The 27,190-nt window shown below is 41.4% G+C and overlaps 1 protein-coding gene across 2 annotated transcripts in view; it reads left to right on the top strand.

Annotated features, from left to right (window-relative positions):
• Nucleotides 1-26,167, top strand: part of epha8 (eph receptor A8) — a 390,012-nt gene extending 363,845 nt beyond the window's left edge. For both annotated transcript variants that reach the window (XM_063032812.1, XM_063032813.1), the window contains one exon: nucleotides 25,177-26,167. In XM_063032812.1, coding sequence (XP_062888882.1) covers nucleotides 25,177-25,291 — 115 coding nt within the window. In that variant the 3' untranslated portion in view covers nucleotides 25,292-26,167. The remainder of the gene's footprint in view (nucleotides 1-25,176) is intronic.
• Nucleotides 26,168-27,190: the final 1,023 nt, after the last annotated feature.

The raw sequence follows: 27,190 nt of genomic DNA, 5'->3' as shown, positions 1-27,190 counted from the left end.
TTCAAATGGGAGAGCTGTTAGTGGAACTTCTGAAGATGTTGGGGACAGCAGTTCACTGACCTTGCTGGTGTTGGCAGATTCGAGTGGAGTAAGGAGGGCTGGAATCATCAAGTGGGTCCACTCTCCCTCACACAGGTACTGTCCTCTTGACCATTCACATCCAGCACCAGGTGATCACAGCCTCCCACTCTGCCCACCGCTGGAATCTCAGGAGGGTTTATCTGTGAGAAAAGCTGGGGGATATCGGCCACAGATGACAAGGCAGTTGGGATTGGTAAGGTCAGTGACTGACCGTGAAGCAGTCGTCTCGACACAAGAGAAAGGAAGTTGGTCAGGGGACATAGGGTATGGCTATAGCATGATGAGGCTGGGAGGAAGGAGATTCTGAAATGGAAATAAGGCAACAGGATGGAAGTTGCAGTGCTTGTAAGTATAGTCTGAGAAAAGAGGCAGGGAACCACAGAGCAGTGAGGAGAGTGGGAAATGGGAGCAGAGACTATAGGTAGGAAAATAGACAAAAAAGCAAGAGTATGTTGCTGAGGACAAGAGTGTGCATGTGTCATTCATGTGTGTGTGTGTGTGTGTGTGTGTGTGTGTGTGTGAGTGTGTGTGTATGTGTGAGAGTGTGTGTGTGTGTGTGTGTGTGTGTGTGTGTGTGTGTGTTTACAGGCGGAGGAAAAGGCAAGTTACTTGGATCAGAGGGCTGGGAAACACGGTGTGCATCAGCATGCGGGCGCACCAATACTGTGTCCAGAAACCAATATTTTCTTTGTTTAGTATTTGTTTTTTCCATGTGTTTACTTCTATGTTTTCTATTGATAACATGTTCCTATGTAATCAACCCAAATCCACAAGTTTTTATCTAGACAAAAATGTACATTCTAACTGGAAATATCTCCAATGTTTAAAGTGCTGAAGGGTGCTAAAATACTGAACAATTCATCACGTTATTCATTCATACTAATTCATCACATAATATAAAGGGCAAATGAAAATGACATGTGCAAGTGCAGCGGCCATTCTTTTGAATGGGTCAGTGTTTAAGAGTGATCATTCTCCCATCATTTTAGCAAGGTCAGCTTGGGCGAGGTAAAGTATCCAGTAGGTTTATCTCTTTTTGTTCTTATTTGTTCATTCCTCATCTGTTAGGGCACAAGAATGGCTCCGGAGGCAGTGTTTTGTACTCTGTATTGGATGTGGGAAGTCTGGGAGACGAGAGGTCTCTCAGATAAACACATTTGCACCAAGTACACCAAGCTGCGGCTCCTGACACAACGTATTAAGGGACTGGAGTTATAGCTCGATGACCTTTGACTCAGACAGGAGAATGAAGAGGTGATAGATAGGAGCTACAAGGAGCTAGTCTCCCCTAGATTTCAGGAGACAGGTAACTGGGTGACTGTCAGGAGGAGGATGGGAAATGCACAGCCAGTGTAGGGTACACCTGAGGCCATTCCCTCAATAATAGGTATACAACTTTAGATACTGTTGAGTGGGACAAACTACCGGTGGGGGGGCGAGGGAGAGTGGAGTAGCCACAGTGACTGTGTGTCTGGCACTGAGTCTGGTGCTGTGGCTCAGAAAAGGTGAGAGGTTAAGAGGACTGCAGTTTTAGTAAAAGATTCCATACTCATAGGAACAGATATTACATATGAAGGTGAAATAGAGGCATCTGGTCGGGTTGTTGCCTCTCTGGTGTTAGGGTCAGGAAGATCTCCAGTCGAGTCCATGACGTTCTCAAGGGCAAAGATGAGCAGCCAGAGGACTTGGTAAATAATGGTAGACATGGTGAGGTGGTCCTGAAGAGAGAATTTAGGGAGCTAGGAGAAAAGCTGAGAAACAGGACCTCCAGGATAGTAATCTCTGGATTGCTGCCAGTCCCACATGCCAGTAAGGGTAAGAATAGGATCATTTTGCAGCTGAATGTTTGGCTGAGATACTGGTGCAGGAGACAGGTGTTCAGATTTATGGATCATTGGGATCTCTTCTGGGGAAGGTATGATCTGTGCAAAACGGATGGGTTACACCTGAGCCCAAGCGTTCCAATATCCTTGAGGGCAGGTTTGCTAGAGTTGTTCAGTCATGTGTGTAGTGGAAGTTTTGATATTTTATTATTTTACAAGATTGAAGTGAAGGTTCTGGAGTGGTCCATTCAGAGTCCAGACTTCAATTCAATGGAGAATATGTGGCTGGTCTTGAAAAAGACTGTTCGCTCATGATCCCCATGCAATCTGACAGAGCTTGAGCAGTTTTGAAAAGAAGAACGGGAAAAAATTGCAGTGTCCAGATGTACAAAGCTGATAGAGACCTACCCACACAGACTCAAGGCTGTAATTGCTGCCAAAGGTGCATCTACTAAATACTGATTTGAAGAGGTGAATACTTATGCAATCGATTATTTGGTGTTTTATATTTGTAATCAATTTAGATCACTTAGTAGAGATCTGTTTTCACTTTGACACAAAAGAGTCTTTTTCTGTTGATCAGTGTAAAAAAAAGCCAAATTCAGTCCACTGTGATTCAGTGCTGTAAAACAATAAAACATGAAAACTTCCAAAAGGGATGAATACTTTTTATAGGCATTTTGCATCCAAAAGAGGAAGGTGTATTCTGAAGGCAAGGTGAGACAACTGCAGTTAACAAGAGAAGTCAAAGCCAACATAAAAGCCAAAGAGAGGGCATATAACAGAGCAAAACTTTGTGGGAAGTTAAAGGATTGAGAAGCTTTTAAAAACCAATAGAATGCAACTAAAATGGTCATTTAAAAGGAAATGATGGAATGCAAAAGTAAGCTAGCCAATAATATTAAAGAGGATACAAAAAGTTTCTTCAGATACATAGAGTGTAGGCATGAATGGATATCACACCACTGGAAAACTATGCTAAAGAGGACAATGCTTTCCGGATCTCCCCCTCCCCCTCCCATTTTCAAATCTCTTACCAGCTCTTCTTGCAGTTAGTCCTGACGAAGGGTCTCGGCCCGAAACGCCGACTGTACCTCTTCCTATAGATGCTGCCTGACCTGCTGCGTTCACCAGCAACTTTTATGATTGTTGCTAAAGAGGTAGTAATGGGGACAAGAAAATGGCAGACAAAAAGAGTTAATATTTTGCATCAGTCTTCACTGTGAAAGATACTAGCAATATGATAGAAGTTCCAGGGAGTCAAGGGTCATTAAGTGAGTGAAGTTGCCGTTACTAGGGAGAAGGTTCTTGGGAAATTGAAAGGTCTGAAGGTAGGTAAGTCACCTGGCCTAGATGGTCTACACCCCAGGGGTCTGAAAGAGGTGGCTGAAGAGATCACGGATGCATTATCAGTGATCTGCCAGGAATCACTAGATTCTGGAAGGGTTCCAGAAGACTGGAATTGCAAATGCCATCCCACTCTTCAAGAAGTGGGGGAGGCAGAAGAAAGGAAACTATAGGTCAGTTAGTCTGAACTCAGTGGTTGGGAAGATGTTGGAGTCAATTGTTAACGATGTGATTTCGGGATACTTGGAGGCACAGGATGAAATAGGGCCGTAGTCATCATGGTTTTCTCAAGGGAAAATTTTGCCTGACAAATCTGTTGGAATTCTTTGAAGAAATAACAAGCAGGATAGACAAAGGAGAATTGGTTGATTTTGTGTACTTGGATTTATAGAAGGCCTTTGACAAGGTGCCATACATGAGACTACTTAACAAGTTAAGAGCTCATGGTATTACAGGAAAGATACTAGCTTAGATAATGCAGTGGCTGCCTGGCAGGAGTCAAAGAGTAGGAATAAAGGGAGTCTTTTCTGTTTGGCTGCCAGTGACTAGTGGTGTTCCATAAGGGTCTGTGTTGGGACCACTTCTTTTTAAGTCATTTGTCAATGATTTGGATGACGGAATTGATGGCTTGGTTGCAAAGTTTACAGATGATACGAGGATCGGTGGAGGGGCAGGAAGTTTTGAGGAAGTAGAGAGGCTACAGAAGGACCTAGACAGATGATCAGAGTGGGCAAAAAAAGCAGATGGAACACAGTGTCAGGAAATATATGGTCATGCACTTTGGTAGAAGAAATACAAGGGTAGACTATCTTCTAAATGGAGAAAAAATTCAAAAATCTGACGTGCAAAGGGACTTTGGAGTCCTTGTGTAGGATTCCCTAAAAGGTTAATTTACAGCTTAAGTCTGTAGTGAGGAAGGGAAATACGATGTTAGGATTCATTTCAAGGTGAAATGAATTTTAGAATGATTTTAGAATGGTGCAGGAAATACAGGGTTGTAGTTATGGGTGATTTCAACTTCCCTCAGATTGACTGGCACCTCCTGACTGCAAGGGGGATAGATGGGGCTGAATTTGTCAGGTGTGTTCAAGGATTCCTGACACAGTATGTGGACCGGCCGACGAGAGGAGAGGCTATACTGGATCTAGTTCTGGGTAATGAACCTGGTCAGGTGGCAGACCTCTTGGTGGGGGAGCATTTTGGTGAGAATGACCACAACTCCCTTAGCTTCAGCATAGCTATGGAAAAGGATAAAAACAGATAGAATGGGAAAGTGCTTAACTGGGGAAGGGCCAACTATGACGGGATGAGGCAGGAACTAGCGACAGTAAATTGGAAACAGATGTTCAAGGGTGAAAGCACAGAAGTAATGTGGAGGAAGTTCAGGGACCACTTGTACTGGGTTCAGGATAGGTTTGTCCCACTGAGACAAGGGAAAAATGGTAGGAAAAGGGAACCGTGGCTGATGAAACACGAGAGCCAACTCGTTAAGAGGAAGAAGGAAGCACATGTTAGATATAAGAAGCAGGAAGCAGGAGGGGCTCATGAGAAATATAGGGTAGCCAGGAAGAAGCTTAAGAAAGGACTTAGGAGAGCTCGAAGGGGGCATGAGAAGGCCTGGTCATGTAGCATTGAGGAGAACCCCAAGGCGTTCTATGCGTATGTGAAGAACAGAAGGATGACTAAAATGAAGGTGGGGCCGCTAAATAATAAAGAAGGCAACATGTGCCTGGAGGCCGAGGAGGTTGGGGAAGTCCTAAATGAATAATTTGCTTCAGTATTCACAAGTGAAAAGGATCTTGATCAGGGTGAGGTCGAAATAGAACAGGCCAGTGTGCTGGACAATGTGGAGATTAAGGAAGAAGAAGTGTTGGATCTTCTTAAAAACATCAAGATTGATAAATCCCCAGGGTCGGACGTGATATACTGCAGGTTGCTGTGGGAAGTGAGAGAAGAGATCGCTGGAACAGTAGCTATGATCTTTGGCTGCAGGGGTGGTGTCGGAGGACTGGAGAAGGGCAAATCTTGTTCCCTTGTTTAAAAAAGGTAATAGGGAGAATCCTGGGAACTATAGACCACTGAGTCTTATGTCGGTGGTCTGCAAACTATTGGAACAGATTCTTAAGGATAGGCTCTACAAGCTTCTGGAGAAGTATAGTCTATTCAAGGATAGTCAACATGGCTTTGTGAAGGGAAGGTTGTGCCTCACGAGCCTAATTGAGTTTTTTGAAGAGATAACAGAAGAAATTGATGAGACTAGGGTGGTAGATGTGGTCTACATGGATTTTAGCAAGGCATTTGACAAGGTCCCCCACGAGAGACTCACCCAGAAAGTAATGAGGCATGGGATCAGTGGAACCTTGGTTGTTTGGATAAAAAATTGGCTTAAAGGAAGAAAACAGAGGGTAGTAGTGGAAGATAAATATTCTGCCTGGAGGTCGGTGACTAGTGGAGTGCCGTAATGATCTGTCCTGGGACCCCTGTCTTTGTGATTTTTATAAAGGACTTGGATGAAGAGGCGAAAGAATGGGTGAGTAATTTTGCTAATGACACAAAGATTGGAGGAGTTGTGGATGGAGCTGTAGGTTGTTGAAGGTTACAAGAGAATACAGACAGGATGCAGAGTTGGGCAGAAAAGTGGCAGATGGAGTTCAATCCAGATAAGTGTGAGGTGATGAATTTTGGAAAGAGAAACCAGAAGGCTGAGTACAGGGTTAATGGTCGGTTACTTAAGAGTGTGGATGAACAGAGGGACCTTGGGGTTCAAATCCATACATCCCTCAAGGTCACTGCACAGGTTGATAGGATAGTTAAGAAGGCCTAGGATGCTAGGCTTCATTAATAGGGGGATTGAATTCAAGAGTAGAGAGATCATATTGCAACTCTACAAATCTCTGGTGAGAGGACACTTAGAGTATTGTGTTCAGTTCTGGTCACCTCATTATAGGAAGGATGTGGAAGCTATGGAGAGGGTGCAGAGGAGATCTACCAGGATGTTGCCTGAATTGGAAAACAAGTCTTATGAGGCAAGGTTAGCAGAGCTGGGACTTTTCTCTTTGGAGTGTAGAAGGATGAGAGGGGACTTGATAGAGCTCTACAAGATTATGAGAGGCATAGATAGGGTGGCTAGCCAGTACCTGTCTCCCAGGGCACGAATACCAAACACCAGAGGACATATGTACAAAGTTAAGGGAGGGAAGTTTAGGGGAGATATCAGGAGTAAGTTTTTTACACAGAGGGTTGTGGGTGCCTGGAATGACTTGCCAGGAATGGCAGTGGAGGCTGAAACATTAGGGGTATTTAAGAACCTCTTGGACAGGCACATGTATGAAAGAAAAATAGAGGGTTACGGGGTAGTGTGGGTTTAGTAGGACTTTTTAAGGAATATACGGGTCGGCACAACATCAAGGGCCGAAGGGCCTGTACTATGCTGTGGTATTCTAGTGTCTTATGTCTAGTGACTAGAATATAAAAGTAAGGATGTAACGTTGAGACTTCATAAGACACTGGTGACGCCTCACTTGAAGTATTGTTAGCAGTTTTGGGCTCTTTATCTTGGAAAGTGCATGCTGAAACTGGAGAGGGTTCAAAAGAAGTTAGCAAAAATTATTCCAGGATTTTATGGCTTGTCATATTAAGAGCGTTTGATGGCTCTAGGCCTGTATCAGGATCAGTATCAGTATCAGAATCGGATTTATTATCACTGGCATATGTTGTGAAAATTGTTAACTTAGCAGCAGCAGTTCAATGCAATACATGATAACATAGAAAAAAGACACAATAAGTGAAGCACAGTAAGTATATATATGTATATTAAATAGATTAAAAATAGTGCAAAGACTGAAATAATACATAATAAAAAGTGAGGTTGTGTTCATGGGTTGCCCATTTAGGAATCGTATGGCAGGGGAAGGAAGCTGTTCCTGAATCGCACTGTGTGTGCCTTCAGGCTGCAGTACCTCCATCCTGATGGTAACAATGAGAAGAAAGCATGACCTGTGTGATGGAAGTCCTTTAATAATGGACTTTGCCTTCCTGCATCCTGCTCCTTGAAGATGTCTTGGGTACTGCGGAGGCTAGTACCCAAGATGGAGCCCACTAATTTTGCAACTTTCTGTAGCTTCTTTTGATCCTGTGTAGTAGCTCCCCACCCCCATACAGACAGTGATGTAGCCTGTCAGAATGCTCTCCATGCACCTGTAGAGGTCTTTGAGTGTTTTACGTGACAAACCAAATCTCCTCAAACTCCAAATGAAATAGAGCCACTATCTTGCTTTCTTTTTAGATGCATTGATATGTTGTGACCAGGTTAGATTCTCAGAGATCTTGACACCAAGGAACTTGAAATTGTTCACCTTCTCCACTTCTGATCACTCTATGAGGATTAGTTTGTGCTCCCTCATCTTACCCTTCCTGAAGTCCACAATCAGCTCTTTGGTCTTACTGACATTGAGTGCCAGGTTGTTGCTGCGACAACACTCAGCTAGCTGGTATATCCCACTCCTGTACGTCCTCTCATCTCCATTAGAGATTCTACCAACAATCATCAGCTAATTTATAGATGATATTTGAGCTATACCCAGCCACTCAGTCATGGGTATAGAGAGAGGAGAGCAGAGGGCTATGCACACACCCCTGAGGTGTGCTATCAGTGAGGTGGAGATATTATCACCAATCTGCACAGATTGTGGTCTTCCAATTAGTAAGTCAAGGATCCAGTTGCAGAGAGAGGTACAGAGGCCAAGGTTCTGTAGCTCATCAATCAGGAATGTAGGAATGATGGTGTTAAATGCTGAGGACCGGGTCGAGACAACAGAAACTTATGGAGAAGAGGAGTTCGGTGGGTAATAAAATGGACGAGCTCACGGCGCTAGCCAGGCGTCAGTGAACATTTTGGGAGTGCAGTGTTATGTGTTTTACTGGAACGGGACTGCACGAGGACATACCCGATCAAATCTTTTCCATGGACGGCTTCCAGACCGTTCGGGCTAACCGGATGTGCACTGAGAGTGGTAAGCGTAAAGGAGTTGGGTGCTTACTGTTCTGGTTAACAACGGATGGTGCAATCCGGGTCATATTACAATCGAGGAACGTGTTTGTAGACCAGATATTGAACTTTTTGCCGTTGGACCCCGGCCATATGCCACCGAGATACAACACTGGGCGTCACGGGAGATTGTTCCTGCCTGTGGCCATCGAACTTTGCAGCTCCTCCCGTGGAGGGTCAGACACCCTGAGCCAATAGGCTGGTCCTGGACTTATTTCCATCTGGTATAGTTTGCATTTTGTTGTTTGTTTGTTTGTGGTTTTTGTATTGCTATATTTATGCTCTATTCTTGGTTGTTGCAGCTGTAACGAAACCTAATTTCCCTCGGGATCAATAGAGTATATCTATCTATCTATTTAGTCAACGAACAGCATCCTGACAAAAGTGTTTGTATTGTCCAAAAGGTCTAAGGCCATGTGAAGAGCCATTGAATTAGTGTCTGACGTAGACCTATTGTGGCGATAGGCAAATTACAGTGGGATCAGGTCCTCGCTAAGGCAAGAGATCACCCTACCTACGACTAAACTCTCAAAGCATTTCATCACTGTAGATGAGAGTGCTACTGGGTGATAGAATGAGGGGTGACCTAATTGAAACCTATCGAATATTGAAAAGCCTTTATAGAGTGGATGTGGAGAGGATGTTTCCTCAGGTGGAAAGCCTAGGGCAAGAGGACACAGCCTCAGAATAGAGGGGTGTCCTTTTAGAATGGAAATGAGGAGGAATTTCTTTAGCTAGAGAGTGGTGAATCTGTGAAATTTGTTCCCAAGGCAGCTATGGAGGCCATGTCTTTCCATATATTTAAGGCAGAGGTTGTTAGATTCTTGATTGCTCAGGGCATGAAGGGATACAGAGAGAAGGTAGGAGATTGGGGCTGAGAGGAAAAATTGATCAGCCATGATGAAATGGCAGAGCAGACTCGATGGGCCAATTGGTCTATTTCTGCTCCTATATCTTATGGTCTTATATTTAATACAATTAATGGTAATTATGTATTTGAAACTGAAATGACTGACTGGGTCATCAGGAAGTGGGCTGAGAGCCCAGACAGTCTTCAAAAATTAGTGAGCCATGGTGCTTTAACCATGATATAACACAATTTAAGAAAAATCCATCATTAAGGACATGGTGACATGGATTTAATAAATCACAGTATGATTTGAGAGAGTGTTTATGAGGGGAAAGTCACACTTAACAAATTTAATCAGCTTTATTCTTGAGTATATAAATAAAGAGTAGATGGGGGACTATGTAGATATTGTATATCTGGATAATGATATTTATTACAACAGAAACTAAGGGCTTGCAGAACTGATATATCAGTTTAACACCAAAATAGATTTAAGTAAAGAACAAAAAAACAGACTAGGATTAACAAAAATTGTAAATTTTCAGGTTGGAAGGCTGCTGCTAGTCAGAGAGCAATGGCCAGACTCACGTTATGGAGGATTGTATTGCCAGAACACCATATAATTATGATATTCCATAACGCAAATCCACAATTCCCATTAAAACCTATGTTATAAGTGGAAATACATTCCTATGTGATAGGTTATCTTTTAACAATAAAGAGAATACTGCAGCTACTGGTTCACAGTGTGGGGCCACTGAAGTGATTATCTTGTCAGTTTCCAAAGACACAAGAAACTGCAGAAACCTATCACCTTACTATCTTCAGTTCAATGGAGACACACACTTCTAAACACCTATCAAGTATAGTTTAATGATGTAGCTCAAAACAAAGAAAAGTATTTGCTTATATTTATAACTTGTACTTAAACTTGCTGCTCCTACTTCACTCAGGGTAAATAATGTGGCAAAATATTGAAAAAGAACGTGAGAGGCTACAAAACAAACCATGGATTAATTTGATTGATTCCGAGGATGAGAGGCTGATCTGTGAAGAGAGGTTGGGAGAGATGGTGTTATAGCCATTTAAAGAGTGAAAAGCGAATTCATTGAGGGAAATGGGAAATCGGGAAAGCATTGACAGGGTAGGTACTCAGGTTTGACAAAGATCAGGGTCAGGGAGCTTCAGCTTAGAAGAAAGAGAAGGTGATTTCATTCTAAGGTGAAAAGAAATATTCTTATGCAGAAGTTTCTAAATCTTTGGATTTCCCTACCGTAGATCTTGTTGAATATCAACAATAATGCCTTAACACGAGGAATTCTGCAGATGCTGGAAATTCACTTTTTGGCTCTCAGAAGATAGTAGAGTGGCATTATAGATTCTGGTGCTCTCGTAGCTCCAGAGGCCTGGAATCAATCCAGACATTAAGTGCATTCTGTAAGGAATTTGCCCATTTCCCTTGAGATGATATGGATTTCCCTGGGATCTCCTATTTATCTCACATCTCAGTGGTAAGTTAATTCAAGTGCAGATGATTGGGTAATATTGATGGACATGTGGGAGTGAATAGGTTATTGGAAGTAAATGAGAAATGGGATTGATGGAATGCTCTGAAAGCTAACATAAACTAAATTGGCCACACTTCAAGGAATAAATGATAAAATATGGAGACTTGGCATTAAAATGGACAATGCGTAACCTGAGGGGCCCAGTTATTTTACTCCTGTTTCTTATGTTGTATTTGAATAGGTCTCAGATGGTGTCCTGTATCTGAACTACATGTTCTCCCATGCATTATTCCTTTTATTCTATACAATTATTCACTTTCTTTTCCAAGAGATTACTTTGAATCTCTGCACACACAGTCCTGATTCATCAAATCTTTCACCTTTACACAGTCTTTTACAATTTCAAACCCTCTATTTTCTTACCCCTTAATCTTCTTTGGCCCACTTTATCAAGCGTCTGATCTTCTTTTCTCAGTACTAGTTTGAATTATGCAACAAACCTGGGTCCAGATTGAAATCAGTCCTCAAGAAGTTTTGTGAGCATACTCTACGCTTCTTGTGTGAAAGGATAATGCCCCTGTACAATCCATTCTTTGAGGGACATTCACCTGCAGACTGTTGATAGCCTGGATTTGATATTTGATTGCATATTGAACATGACGTTGCCGCATTGGTGTTGTAAGGAGTGCATTCCGCCAAATGGATAGTAAGTCAGACTGCTGTACACCTGATTCTGGATTCTTCAGCTGAAGAGAAGAAAGAAAAGGAAAGCCTTGTGCAGTAATGTTAGTTTTAAATGCAACAGAACGCCAAATACTGAAACCGAAAACATTGGAAGCACTCAAAGGGTTAGGCAGAATCAGTGGAAGGAGTTAATGAGCGGAAATATTAATTCTGTTACTCTCTCCACAGCTGCTGCCTGACATGCTGAGTGTTTCCAGAAGTTTCTATTTTTATTTCAAAATCCTAGCATCCTTTGATATATTAACAGTCAAAATCCACCTTCTGTGGGAAACTTTTCAATTCCTTTACTGAGCTTTCTCCATAGATTTCCAGGGTTTTAATAACACACTTATAATGGACTACTCAGAACTGGACAGCTACACAGTTGTATCCCTTCCAGTAATACAAAGTTCTACAGCATTTCCTAAATTCATATTCAATCCCCCACTGTAAAAATCCCGCAGAGCCATTGTTTCAATGGCTATATTTCCAACATAGAAACCCACATATCTGCACCCGTCTTCATTTATCATGTCATTACTGAAGTTGGAGAGCGTTAGTTGGGAATGTTAATGCCTGTGTGACCATGGTTCCCCCTCCAACACAAATCAGCTCCACACGAGATGATCAAAGACAAAGCCATCTCCAAAAGCATTCATTGAAATACAACTTAAAGTCAAAGTAGCAGACTCGATGGGCTGAATGGCCTAATTCTGGTCCTTTATCTTATGGTCTTATGGTCTAAATATAAATTATACACTATTTTTATAAGGAAGAAGACAATTAACACAAAAAGAAAAGGTTGTGGAAAATTACCCAAGTGATCAAGTATTGCTAAACTGTAGTGTGACCTCAAGAACCAAATGATTGAAGTGTAGTAGCTGTAATTGAACCACGGTGTTGGATTTCAGGTTCCTGTACCTCCTGATTGATGGCAGCTGTGAGAAGATGCATAGCCTAGACGCTGGGGATCTTTGATGAGAGATGTTATCTTCTTCAGGCAGTACCACATGCAGATACAACTGATGAGGGGAGAAATATGTCCACGATGTATTGGGTTGAGTCCACTATTTTCTGCAGCTTCCTCGTTCCTGTGCTGTACAGACTATGATGCCACTAGTCAAAATACTTTTGACAGTCCATCTATAGAAACTTGTCGAGTGTTCATTGACAAACCAAACCTCTTTAACCTTCAAAGGACGTACAGAGGCTGATGCACCTTCCCCGTGAATGTATCTAAATTGTAAAATGGTTTGTTATTGTCGCATGTATTGAGATACCGTGAAGAACTTGACTTGCGTACTGTTCATACAGATCAATTCATTACACAGTGCATTAAGATAGTATTAGATAAAAGAATAATGGAATGCAGAATAAAGTGTTACAGTTACAGAGAAAGTGCAGAACATATAGACAATAAGGTGCAAGCTCATAATGAGTTAGACTGAGGTCAAGGATCCATCATATCATACTGCAGAAACCGTTATAACAGCAGAATAGAAACTGTCCTTGAGCTTAGTGGTACATGCTTTCATGCTTTTGTATCTTCTGCTTGCTGTAAGGGGGTTAAGAGAGGATGACTAGGGTGGATGACTCGTTGCTCTACTGAGGAATGTAGACAGAATCCATGGAGGGAAGTCTGCTGTTTCTTGTGGTCATGGGCAGCATAGTTGCCCAACCAATCTGTGATGTATCCAGACAGGCTGCACTCTATGGTGCATTGATAAATATTGGTGAGGCCCCAGAAATCTGTGTGCTGAGCACTGAACAGGTCATCTGATACATTAACACCCAGGAATTTAAATCTGATGACTCCTCAACTCTGGATTTCCCAATACAGATGCATGGCTGCCCTCCTTCCCCTTTCAGAAGTCAACAATCAACTCTGATCATCTGACCCAAACTGTCTGAGTGCCACATTTTCCCATCTTCCATCACTAAATTGGCCTGGGTCTGTTGTAGATTATGGCGAATGTCTTGAAGAAATAAGGTACAGTCGGCCCTCCTTATCAGCGAGTTCCGCATGCGCAAGTTCAACCAACCGCGAATCGAGAAAACTCGGAAGCGCTCTTCCAGCACCTGTTGTTCGAGCATATACAGACTTCTTTTTCTTGTCATTATTCCCTAAACAATGCAGTATAACAACTATTTTACATGGCATTTACGTTGTATTAGGTATTATAAGTAATCTAGAGATGATTTAGAGTATACGGGAGGATGTGCGTAGGTTATCATGGATCGGGATCGAAAAAAAACGGAAGTTCTCTTACTAAGTAAGTCGGAACAGGTACATCGGATATTATTTAGTGTCAGTTAGTCAAATGTTTGTCTTAGTATATGGTATATACTTTACCTTTCTATGCATATAAAGCACTTAAGAAACGTATGTTTCGGCGCCGGGCTCGGGAAAGTCCAATCCAGTGACAGACCGCTCCCGAGCGTGCTCTCCATCCCTGCTGGGTTGATGTGGAGGATCAAAAACCCAAAACCCCAAAACCCAAAAAATAAGCCACTGCGTTGCTTAGTAATAATTGTAGCTTTCATCGGGGCAGGTTTTTTCTCACTTTATCCTTTAAAGTCGTTGACTGACTGTAGTCTAACGCTTTTCCAATGACCGATGACGTTTCACCTCTTTCCGATTGCTTTATTATTTCCACTTTATTTTAAAACGTGATCGTGATTATTTTCGTGAACGGAAACACTGCGGATTCAGTGCTCCGCTGGCGGGTCCTAACGTCCACCGCACTGAAACCGGTTAAATAAGGACCGGGGCTCTGCCGGGTCCTAAAGTCCACCACAATGAGACAGGTTGAATAAGGGACTTGAGTATCCATGTTTTTTGGTATCCGCGAGCGGTCCCGGAACCATCCCTCGCGGATAAGGAGATCCGACTGTATTCACTTTTGGGGTTATTTTTTTTTCCCGTTCCTTTCTTCATAAAAAATATCACACTGCTGTGCCCTGAATTGCCTGTGACCCTGCACACCGACTCAATCAATAACTTGCAGTCTTTCATTCATAATTCCTTCAAAATAAATATAAGTAAAACCTCAATTATTTATTTTTCCTATGTTCAGATCATTTATATACATCAGCTATGAATTCTCAGCATGGACGGCAGGATAACGCAGTAGTTAGCACAATGCTTTAGTACGGGTTCAATTCCCACTGCTGTCTGTAAGGAGCTTGTATGTTCTCCCTGTGATCACGTGGGTTTCCTCCTACAGTCCAAAGGCATACCGGTTGGTAGGGTAATTGGTCATTGAAAATTGCCCTGTGATTAGGCTCGGGGTAAATTGGGGGAATCGCTGGGCGGTGTTGATTGAAGAGCTGGAAGGGCCTATTCCACATGGTATCTCAATAAATAAATTAAAAAAATCTCCTTGGGGTGTACCACTGCCCACCTGCAAAGTGTCTGAAGATTCTCCAGTAACCCAAGCATTGCTTTTCATAGCTTTAAATCATATGCCATAATTCTCAGTGCAGGTCTTTCAGTGTCACTTTGAATTCCACAAAATAGAGTTAAACTGTTACCCCATTACAAACCCATATGGACTGTCCTCGCTAGGCATTGTCTCTTTAAGTGTTGAATGACTTCATCCCAGTAATCTAGGGCTGGCCATTTGAATGAGGCATCACACAGACTGGCACACGGTGTAATGCAAAGCACATTCTCTGCAGATGTGCTGGGTATTTCTGATCAAATGCTCAGCCCGAGGGAAGGCTCCCAATCCTAACATAGCAACAGAAGTTAGTTGATTCTTTACACCTCAATATTTCAAAGATTTAAACTAATTGGAAGAATGATTAGGGGGGAAATAAGAACAAAAAAAATCAAGATGGTGAAAAGGGATTGAACTTTCTACCTGATATGAAGCAGGAGACAGTATTTCACCACATTCAACTTCCAAGTCTGTTCAAAGAGTCATGACCTTCGGATCTGAATTCCTAATGCTGAAGGTGGGATTGGGGTTTTATGACCAGCACAAAAACTATGACTGGCCTCCTTCTGCCACAGTGTTTCTTTGATAACTTTGTTTTGTGTCCCCACTTGATGATTTTTAAAGGAATCTGAAGACAGAGGCTGGTATTCCTGCCCTGCCTGATCAGTCATCATCTGGTGTTTAGGACTTTGGTTTCTGTGCTGTGCTGAAGTAATTCTGGGATAGAGTCAATGAGTTATACAACACAAGAACAGGCCCTTCAGCACATTATGTCTATATCATGGAGTGTCTATCTATATCAATCCCATCCCATCCTATAGAAGGTACTTGGACAGGTATACAGACAGAAAAGGTCCAGAGGGATATGGACCAATGGAACTAAATTAAATGGGAATCTTAGTTGGCAATTACTAGTTAGACCAAAGTATTAAGTTCTGTGCTGTGACTATGACTATGATTATATATCCCAGTTTTCAGCCTGTAGTCTTCTTTGCTGTGGAATATCAAGTACTGATCTTAGTATCTTTTAAATGTTGTGAGAGCTCCTGCTGCCATCACCCTCTTTGGCAATGAATTCCAGTTTTCAGTACCCTCTGAGTAACAAAATTCTTCCTCGTCCCTTCAATATTTCCTTTCCTGTACCTTAAACCTACGACCTTAGGTCACAACTATCTCTCCAAGCTACTTACTAATTACTCTCTATAGATTTTTCCTAATTTTGTATATCTCATTTAGATCACTCCTCATTCAGTCATCTCAACTCAGATATAACAGACACAGCCTGTCCATTGAGTCATAGAAAAGGACAGCAAGTCCATGCCAAACCATTTAAACTGTCTACTCCCAGCGACCTGCACCAGAACCGTAGCCCTCCATACCGCTACCATCCAGGTACATACTCAAACTTCTCTTAAACATTGAAATTAAGTTCACAAGCACCACTTACACTGGCAACTTTTTCCACACTCTCATGACCCTCTGGAGCGAATAGCTTGACCCTCATGTTCCCATTAAACTTTTCACCCTTAACCCTTAACCCATGACCCCTGGTTGTAGTCCCACCAACCTCAGTGGAAAAAGCCTGCTTGTATTTACTCTATCTACAACCCTCATAATTTTAGTACACCTCTAGCAAATCTCCTCTCAACCTTCTACATTTCAAAGCTGAGACACTCCATCCTGTGCAGCACCCCGAGCAACACTATTTTTATTGTGTACATAGAACACAATGAAAGGGTTTATTGCTATCAGTCATGGGATGTGAATGTTGCAAGAGACACAAGAGACTGGAGTTTCTGGAATCTCGAGCAACAGAACAATCTTCTGGGAGAACTCGATGGATCAAGCAGCATTATCAGTCCTGATGCAGTGTTTTGACCTGAGACATTGATAATTCCCTTCCCCTGACAGACACTGTTTAGTCTGCGTTTCTCTGGCAGATTGTTTGTTGCTGACATTTATTGTTCATCACTGTACCAGGACATAAAAGGTTAAATTATGAAGATCTGCAATGATTCAAGAAGGATGCTCATTTTCATCTTCTCAAAGGCAGTGACGGATGCGTAGTGAAGTGTAGGCCCAGTCCGTAAAGCCCACATCCCTGAATTAAGGTGATAAGATAATATAACACTTTAGCTAGGATTTACCAAAGCCCTAAAGTGTGATGGGATCTATAAGTATTTAAATGGATATTCAAATGGAAATCGGTTTGCTAACATCAATATAGAATTTCTCTCTGAGAGATAGCTGTAGAAGATTGGGACAGAATTTTAAAAGCAGTAGAACTGGCCTATGCAGGAAACACCTTGACTCACACGAATCATGGGAATCTGGAAGACTCCATTCCAAAGGCAATGGATGTTGGAACTTATAGAATTTTCCAGATTGAACTTGATAAAGATTTGTTGGAATTGCATTTTAAGGGAAATAGATCTAGGGTGAATCATTATGTGCTGTGTCATTATGATGTGGGCAAACATGGTTGTATCTGTGACTATAATTGTTCTTGGTAAGTTTTTCTACAGAAGCTGTTTGCCACTGTCTTCCTCTGAGCAATATCTTTACAAGACAGGTGACCCCACCCAATATCAATACTCTTCAGAGACTGCCTGCCTGGCATCAGTGGTCACATGACCAGGATTTGTGATATGCACCAGCTACTCATACGACCATCCACCAGCTGCTCCCATGACCTCACATGACCCCGATCCCAGGGGGTGGAGGGAAGGATAATCAGGTGCTAAACCTTGCCCAAGTGTAACCTGCAGGCTAATAGAGGGAAGGAGTACCTTACACCTCCTTTGGTAGAGATGTATCTCCATCCTACCACCCATAGGGGTGAATATAAGAGCGTGAATTACAAGACCTGATTTCATTAAATGGTCAACATCACCTCTTCCTATTCTTACATAAGCATTTCCGTCCTAATTTCTGCCAAAGGAAAATGATTCCTATCAAAATATGTTATTTTACATATCCACTTCTTCCTCCTGTATCTACCAAGATGTCATAGAGGGTACCCTGGGTACTAGCAGCAATTGTGTCCTCCTCTCCAGAGCCACCCAGACATAAAAGTGGGAGAGGCAACCAGAATAACTGCATCCATCAGCCATGTCGAACCTCTACCTGTGCTGGCTCTGTGCCAAAGATAAAGTGAAAATATATTATTGGGGCACAGTGGCCTGGGCACAACAAGAGAGAAGGCACTTGACAGTAAGGCACAGGACTTTATGTGATTCCAATTCTTCATTAATAAGGTAAAGTTGGCATTAAATAAATTCTTTTTCACTCCTACTTTGTATGGAGTGATATTCAATCATTTTGACCATAAACATAGGAGCAGAATTAGGCTATTTGGCCTATCGAGTCTGTTCTGCCGTCCCATCCTTCTCAAACCCATTTTCTGGCCTTCCCCCCCCCCATAACCTTTGACATCCTGACTAATCAAACTCCACCTTAAATTTAAGCAATGACTTGGCCTCCACAGCCACCTGTGGCCATGAATTCCACAGATTCACCACCCTCTGGCTAAAGGAATTCTTCCTCATCTCTGTTCGAAAGGGATGTCCTTCAGTTCTGAGGTTGTGCTCTTTGGTTCCAGACTTGCCCACAAAGGGAAACATCTTCTCCACATCCACCCTGTTGAAGCCTTTCAATATACTTTATGTTTCAATGAGATCCCCCATCATTCTTCTAAACTGCAGCAAGTACAGACCCAGAGCAATCAAATGTTCCTGATATGTTAACCCTTTCATTCCCTGGCACATTCTCATTAACCACCTCTTGACTCTCTCCAAGGCCATGCTGAGGTTCTATATGGCTTCTTAAAACAGAGGTGGACTGATGTGAGCCATCGTCATATAAGAATTAGAATTAGAATTTTTATTTCTTACATCCATCTCACAACATGAGGGAGCAAAAATCTTTATGTTGTATCTCCATTGCTATGTACAAGCAATAAGGAAGGGAAATATAAGAGGATATTGCCCAAACACTAAAATTGTATACATAATTGTTTTGTATACATGTATACACAGTCAGATATGCAATCCGATCAATATGTATTGATCAGTCTGAGGGCCTGGTGAAGGAAGCTGCCCCGGAGCCTGCTGGTACTGTTTGCCGGATGGAAGCAGCTGAAACCGTTTGTGGTTGGGGTGTTTAGAGTCCCTGATGATCCTCCGGGCCCTATTTATGCATCTGCTGCTGTAAATGTTCTGAACAGAAGAAGGTTCACATTCACCGATGCGCTGGGCTGACCGCACTACTCTCTACGATTGAGGGCAGTACAGTTCCCATACCAGGCGGTGACACAGCCAGTCAGGATACTCGTGATGGTGCCCCTGTAGAAATTCCTAAGGATCTGGGGACTTATGCCAAACTTCTTCAGCTGTCTGAGGTGAAAGAGGCACTATTGTGCTTTTATCACTACACAGCCAGTATGTATAGACCAAGCGAGATCCTCAGTGATGTGTATACTGAGGAACTTGAAACTACTCACCCTCTCAACTACAGTCCCATTGCTGTCTCTGTTCCTCCTGTAATCCACGATCAACTCCTTTGTTTTTTCAAAATTGAGGGAAAGGTTGCTTTCTTGACACTACTCTGTTAGGGCATTGACTTCTCCTCTATAGGCTACTTCATCATTGTTGGAAATAAGGCGTATCAATGTTGTGTCATCTGCAAATTTGATCAGCAGATTGGAGCTGTGCATGGCAACGCATTCATGGGAGTAGAGGACAGGGCTCAGGACACAGCCCTAGGGCGCTCCTGTGTTGGGGGTCAGAGGGGCAGGAGTGAGGGTGCCCATCCTTTCCACCTGCTGGTGATCCAACAGGAAGTCCAGGATCCAGCTGCACAAGGCGAGGTGCAGACCGAGGTCTCTAAGCTACTTGTGGAACCTGGGGGAGTTATGGCGTTGAATGCTGAACTGTAGTCCAAGAACAGATGTGGGGGATCTCATTGAAACCTACCAAATGCTGAAAGGACTAGTTAAGGTGGATGTGGAGAGGATGTTTCCTCTGGTGGGGTTATCCAGATCTAGAGGGGTGAACTTTTAGAATAGAAGTAAGGAGGAATATTTTTAGCCGAAGAGCAGTAAATCTGTGGAATGCTCTGCCACAGACTGCAGTAGAGGCCAAGTTTGTGGGTATGTTTAAAGTGAAATTTGATAGAATCCTGAAAGGTCAGGGCATCAAGTGATATGGTGAGAGGGCAGGTGTATGTGGTCGGATGGGATACAGGATCAGCCATGATGAAATGGCAGAGCAGACTCCATGGGCTGAATGGCTTAATTCTGCTCCTATGTCTTATGGTCTAACACCATTCTAACTAAAGCATCCCTCTTCTCCAGGTGAGTGAGGACAGAGTGTCGTGGTGTGGCTATTGTCTGTTGATCGGTTGTGTTGGTAGGCGAATTGTATGGGGCCCAGTGTGTGTGTGGTAGCATGCTGCAGATGTAGAACTACTGCATTAAATGAAGAACTATTGCTTCCCTGCTAGGTGAACATCTCTGGATTAAAACAACTTTTCTGGATTCAACCAGCCTCAGATCCCAGCCAGTGAAATTGTTCTGTACAGACATTTCGCTAAGAATATTATATTTGTGCAAATGCAAACCAATTCATGCGACTAAGCTCAATCTTCTTTGGTTGGCATGTTATGCATAACAATAATTAAGGTATAATTAATAAGTTATTATATTTTCCTAGCAAATTAATACATACATTAATATTCAAAAGGTTCTTAATTTTTAATTAAAACTAAAAGTAATAACATTTATTAAATGTGTAATCAACCAAATAATCAACTAATTGCTTTTGTTCCATTATTTCTCTACAATTCACATGCAATCTCGTTAAAATGAGCTTTTCAAGAATATAATACTGAAACTAAAGTTTCATACAGTGAAATTGATTTAATTATCTTCCTTTTCAGGTAAAATGGGATTAAAGAAGTAATGAGTCATTGTATAGTGTGTGCGGTTCTAATTAGTCTCAATTTTATAGTCATATATTATGCATTGTTTTACATAAATATATATTTTTTAAATTTCTCAGTAATTGATAAAGTAGGAAAGAGCACTGGTGTAGTGTGAGAATATTTCTGCTGTAGCAGTAGTGACATCACTAGAGGCGAGTATGATGTTTATTCCCTTAAATGGTTATTCCTTTAATGGAGAAAGCCTGTGTGTGACTTTGTTTAATGTTCAGCCTGATGAACAGACAGCCATCACACGGTCCTTGACTGATTGTGGTCAGGGTCTAGTGGTATGCTCTCTAAAATGACTACGACCCTTCACTACTGTAGCCTATCTCCACCTTCACTGCCATCGTGATTTGTCATCATCTTCGGCAAGCTCTACTGTAGAGGTCTTGGTTGGATCTCTCTTTATCTGGAACTCTCCTAAGACAGTACCGTCATGGTTTATTACTGTATATTGACTAGGAGACAGAAAATGAGGATTTTTGGTCGCTGATGGAAGGAAGGCATCATTGCTGTGTGGCGTGTGGATAAAGGTGAAGCCATTATCAGTCTAGTCTGGAATTTACACACGAGCAGAATAGAAGCGGACAGTGTGTATGAACAATATGCATATTTGTACATGACATACAGTGTGTGTAACTGAGTGCACAATAGTTCAAAGCATTCAGGCATATGCATTGACAAAAATTACAAAGGATGAGTATTTCATTGTGGGTTAATTTCTTATTTCTTAAAGCCAACTCGAATGTATTGAGACACAATCAGTATATAACATATTTGTAAAAAAGAAACAGTATTAATTTGCAAGAAGGGCCAGTTAAACCATATTCTTGTACTAAGGCTCTAAGCTGATATACTGGCAGTGACCATGTTACATTGCCGTGATGCAGACACACCACATGACTCTTCTGTCTAATTAGATCACAATATGAATACACGTAAACATACACAGAGAAGAGAATAGTCCCACTGATTGCTGAATTATATTTGGGAAGGAGCACATGATGAAGAAGAGAAAATGCTTCACCCTGAGCATTTGTGTGGCTCTATGCAGGTAGCATAATAACTCCTTTTCAATCCAGCTCATTCCCTTTATTGTTCCTTGTGAAATTTCTTCTAAACACTCACTCGAGAATCAGATGGCATGGATGGGGCTTTGCTAAACAATGAAACAAGCTGGCATTTTGCATTCCACCTTTCCAGCATACATTCACCCTGGACACTAACTCAGACATGAGACACCCCACTGATTCTGACCCTGCTATCACAGGGCAGACGCATTCACACCCAGGTAGGAATTATGCCACAAGATTATGCAATGTCTTTGGATGAGATCAGTCCATGGTTAACTGAGTGGCTTAGTTTCAGCTGGGCTAATGTCAGTACAAATGAACCAGCTTCAATTAATTTACCTTGACATGAAAATCAAGAATATTTTAACAATGTCTGCTTCAGGCTGATATTCACAGATACAAAGAAATTTAAAAAGAAGCCTTTTAAAATAATAATTAAAAATAATTCCTTGTAAGTGCTACCAATACCAGACTTACCATCATTTATTAAGGATGATATTCAGAGGGATGAATGCTTTCATAAATAGGATGAATCCTTTAGTGAACAACAGGGAGCATGTTTGAATCCTTGTCTCAGGCTTTTTGTTTGGTTTAGATTGATGACACACAAAATATCCATTGTCTGATGCAATGGGATTCTGGCTCAGATGGAAGAACTCTTCTTTCATTGTTGCTATAACTTTGATTTCTTCATCTATTGCTTCCTCTGCTTCATAAAATATTTAATGCATTTCAAAAAAAAACACTTGTTTTGTTCTGTTAAGTGTTTCAGAAGCAGTACCAGTAAGTCTCGCTGGGACCAGAGGGAGACTGCTGCTTTAGGACTTGGTTCCCAGTCTCCCTTCAGTCTGGGCCAGTGCCCTGAGATACAACTAAGTCAGTCATAGTCCAGTAATCTTTACATCAACACACCCATCACTGCACAATATCTGAAGCACAGGGTGAGCTAAAGTGATTTTTTAAAACTACAATATTTTCTCATCAGTCTATTCTGAAAATAATAAAACTCTTTTGCTGACTGTAGCCTTCATTGGAAGGACAAGGTTTTATTTATAAAGTCATTTGACCCCTTTGGTAGCTGAAGCACTTGAAGTATCAGGTACATATTTCAGTTATAATCTTGTCTTTTCAATCATTTCCATGTCTCTATATCTTATCACCATCACCAAATCTTACGATATCTTTGAATGAGGTTGCTGGCAAATCACTACTATTTCTACGCCATGGGCCAGTATCCTTGGGAAATGCAAGAGAAATTGTTGAAATCCATCTCTTTTTGATCATTCTTCAGATGGAAGAAAAGACCAACCTGCTATCTGTCCAATCAACATCGATCAATAATCTGCTTTACCCACGTGAACAAAGTAGACTGTCACAGTGATTGAGATGTTTCTGCCTGTGAGTCTATCCTTCAACCTGAAGAACTTTAACAAGCCATTTCTTTATTATCATTTCTAATTAAAAAGTAGACATGTGATGGCAATCAATCCTCAATGGAGCAAGAGCTTCAAATTTAAAACATCAGTGTGTGCAGGAAGATACTTTCAGATTGGGGAATTCCTTATTATAAAGGTAACAGTAATATAAAGCATACCAGGTTTGATGAATTTATGTTCCCCAAGGTTTAAAGTCTGCTTGCAAGTGTTAGTGGAATTTTCTCATAAGCTTTTGCCGTGAAGACTTGGAATAAGTATTTAGGAGCAAAGGTACACCCCTCACTGTGCTGGCAGATGCTCACAGACATTTTGACTTTTTTTTAGGAATCATTTTGCTGTTGTTGGGTGCTTGGTTCATCCTGGTTCTTTGTGCAAGGCATCGGCTGCGTCTGAGTAGCCTGAACAATGGCAAGATTCTTCAGCACATTCAACAGATCCTCAAAGCCTAAACGAAGGAACATAGATTAGATTTAAGTCACGTGTAATAAACTACATGGAAAGAAAAATGAAATAAAAAGAGAGATAAAAGAGACATATAACAATGCAGATAGAAATTAAGATTAAATTTTGGAGGAATGAAACTTCATACTTGTAATATAAACATTTTAGGGCGAGTCAGTTCATCGGTGGTAATTTTGGTTTTCACGCCATGAAAACTATTGCTTATCTCTGAAATTATCTGCTCTAACAGTTGCTGATGTTCCATACGTAAGTACCTTTCTCCACATCCTTACATGGATTTCAGTGCTGAATTCACTGATGAGGGACTGCACAGACTATGGAAGAGGAATCTGTCTCGAACTACAATGCTCTTATTTCATGTGGAACAATGCTTATGGGAGGAATAGCTTTAAATCTTGGGTGAATTAATAAGACCTCCTTTGGTTTACATTGTTCTTGCTGCCCTGCGTGCTACCTATTTATGATAAATGTTACGTCAGTACAGATCTTTGTATTCCCCCCCCCCTTGCATTTTAGGAGTTTTATCTTCGTGCTCATGTACTTCAGAAATCTGGGATTGTGTTGCTAAGGGGTTTGACGATGAACACAGGTAAACACAGGTAGAGAATATCCGGAGTGTGTGTGTGTTTGTGAGAGAGAGAGTGATAACAGTTGGGAGAATATGGAGGAGAGAAGGAAAAATGGGCTGGGTAGGCTGGTAAGGATGTTCATTGCAGCAAATCTGAAAAGTTCACAGTGTAACCAGGTGTCAGGAGATGAAAGTGTGGTTATTTGTTCCGCCAGTGAAATTAGTAACTTTACATCAGGTTACGTAAATGTAGGAACATACAGCACCGTCAGAGAGTTCACACATGACACAGCCAAAACTGATTTGAGCTTTATTTGGAAATGTACCACGCCTTCCAACCCCCACAAGAACTCTCTATAGTTGTGCTGAAGCCTCTATCTCAAGATATTTTCTTTTTCTCCTACACTTAATATCTCAGCTAAACTGAAGTCATGCCCCTTTCCCCTCCCTCCACTTTTTTATTCTGGCACCTTCACTCTTCCTTCTCAGTCCTGAAGGAGGGTCTTGGCCCAAAACATTCACTATCTATTCACTTCCATAGATGCTACCTAATCTGCTGAGTTCCTCTAGCATTTTGTGTGTATTACTTTGTAAAGTATTCCAAAGCAAAAATGAATTAATTTTACCCTGCTATTTCCAATGTTACTTTCAATACTTGAAGCATGGTGCCCAGCAGTTTGTGAACTGACTTTGAAACACAACTTAAAGATCATTGCAGGATCTAATGTAATAATGATTCACAGAAGCTGGGAACAGTAAGCTCTTTACTGTGAGTATAAACTTTTCACTGCCTTTTCTTTTTCCTTCCTGTCTTTGTCACTCAATCACAGGGATGTCCGAAGACTGGGAATAACGTTGATGGGACATCAGAAGAAGATTCTCAGCAGCATCCAGATCATGAGGACACAACTAATGTGTGCAAATGGCCCAGGTATACATGTATAGCCACAAAGATGTCATTTCAGAATGTACAGTAGCTCAGAACTGATGGCACAATGGAATCAAAATGCCTGCACAGCGAACCTTTACAATCTTGCCTTTAATACAAAATGTAAAAGATTTACAAAAGCAAAAGATGGGTACTGCCTCTCTCATGGGAGAACCTCTTGAAAATCGTACCATCATTATCAATCATATTATGAAGATCTCCCTAAAGTCAGTGAGTTTCTCCAGAAAACTGGGCCATGCCTGGATGTGTAACAGCGCTGTTCTTGACTTGCTGGATGAACCTACTGCTGAGCCAACCGGGCATGGGAGAGCTGTGGAAAATGGAATAAGTACATACTCTGCCAGAACGTCACCAAGGAAGAGATGGTCTAGTATTGAGGAAGTGGTCTACGGGGGAATGACATAGCCCCAGTTAATACTGCCAGCAACTGTGGAAATATCGCAGGACAGCTCCGACCCTTATGATGAGATGGAACTCAATCTGAAAGATGCTGCCCATCTTTTTTGAGAAATTCTGAAGCGGAGCTCAATTTTAATATGCAGCTCTGACAAGGATGTTAATGAGGAATTTGACTGATGGCTTAAAAATAATTAATTTTCAAAACATAAAAAAAGATTTATTTGTTTCTTCTCCACTGAGTGATAGTTTGAACAGTGCAGACTCTTTACTGTTGTCCTTTTGCTTGGTGCTGTAGTTTTAAGATGATGTGAGATTCTGACCGGGAAACTATTCGACCTGCTCAGAGAGCAGGATTAGGATCTGAAAGAAGTGTGTCTGATCTGTGTATTTATCAGTAAATCATACATATTACATCACACCAGTCTACAAATTGCAGCCTCTCCTCTTATTAAGATAATTACACTCTTCTAGACCTTGAGAGACATAAGATATGACCAACAAGTTTGGCTCAGTAATGCAAAGATTTCCTCTGTTTATTTGATTAGGAGTTTCAGTGCCTCCTGAATCATTGCTCCAGAGCGACAGCCACAGAGGTTATTCTAAATGATCTCTGGGTCTTGTTAGGAATCATGCCTGTTATAATAGTTATCCAACAAGTCAATTGCAGACCCTGGTGCTAAAATTGCACAGAAGGACCAGAAGGGCTGCTGTGCTTATCAGTTTCAGGTCTCTAGCTCTGTAGTGATTGTTTTGATGTCTACACATTAAATTTGGTTTTTTAAAAGTTACTACCATAATATAATTATATACCAATTCAGTGCCAATGTCCAAGAACTTTCAGTAACCAATATGTCAAAGTCAGAATGTCATTTTAGCCTCACACCCTTCCTAAAACTTGATGCATTGCATTCAGTATTGGATATTGAACTGAGCTGAGAGTATAAAGGAACTTCCAGTTTTGAAACATTAAACCCACAAGTAATGGGTAGTGCCAAGAGGGACAGGCATATTTATTCGTATATTGACTCAATGTTTGACAGAGACATGTCTTTATCTAAAATTTATTCTTTATATGACGGAGTTCAGTTACTGTAGGTGTGCAGAGCAGAATGGATGTTAGATTTGTAATTTATATGACTAGCTTGTAAAATGCTATTTGAAGTTGAAAGAAACATAGGGAAGTGTTGTGGTTCTCCTCTTCCTAGACCCATGCTAGAACACAATCCTATGAGAGATTCCAAGGCTAATGGCGATGTTCTTATATGAATTGCAATGTTTACATCTATTTCATTTATGTACCTCACTATTACATGGATAGAAGTTTCAATAGTTCAATAGTTATAGACTAGAATTAGTGAAATGTGAAAACACTTCAATAGAGCAGGCAGAGAGGGGCACTCTTACCATTCCGTATATGGGTTTCTCCGGTTACATTACGCCGTGAAGCTATTAACAGTTAGTTCTCTACGATGCATCTAACTGCAGAGCGAATACAT

This window comes from Mobula hypostoma, chromosome 25, assembly GCF_963921235.1.
Source record: "Mobula hypostoma chromosome 25, sMobHyp1.1, whole genome shotgun sequence".
NCBI classification, from domain to species: domain Eukaryota; kingdom Metazoa; phylum Chordata; class Chondrichthyes; order Myliobatiformes; family Myliobatidae; genus Mobula; species Mobula hypostoma.
The sequence above is the reverse complement of the archived record's forward strand: the minus strand, read 5'-3'. Positions and strand labels throughout refer to the sequence as shown.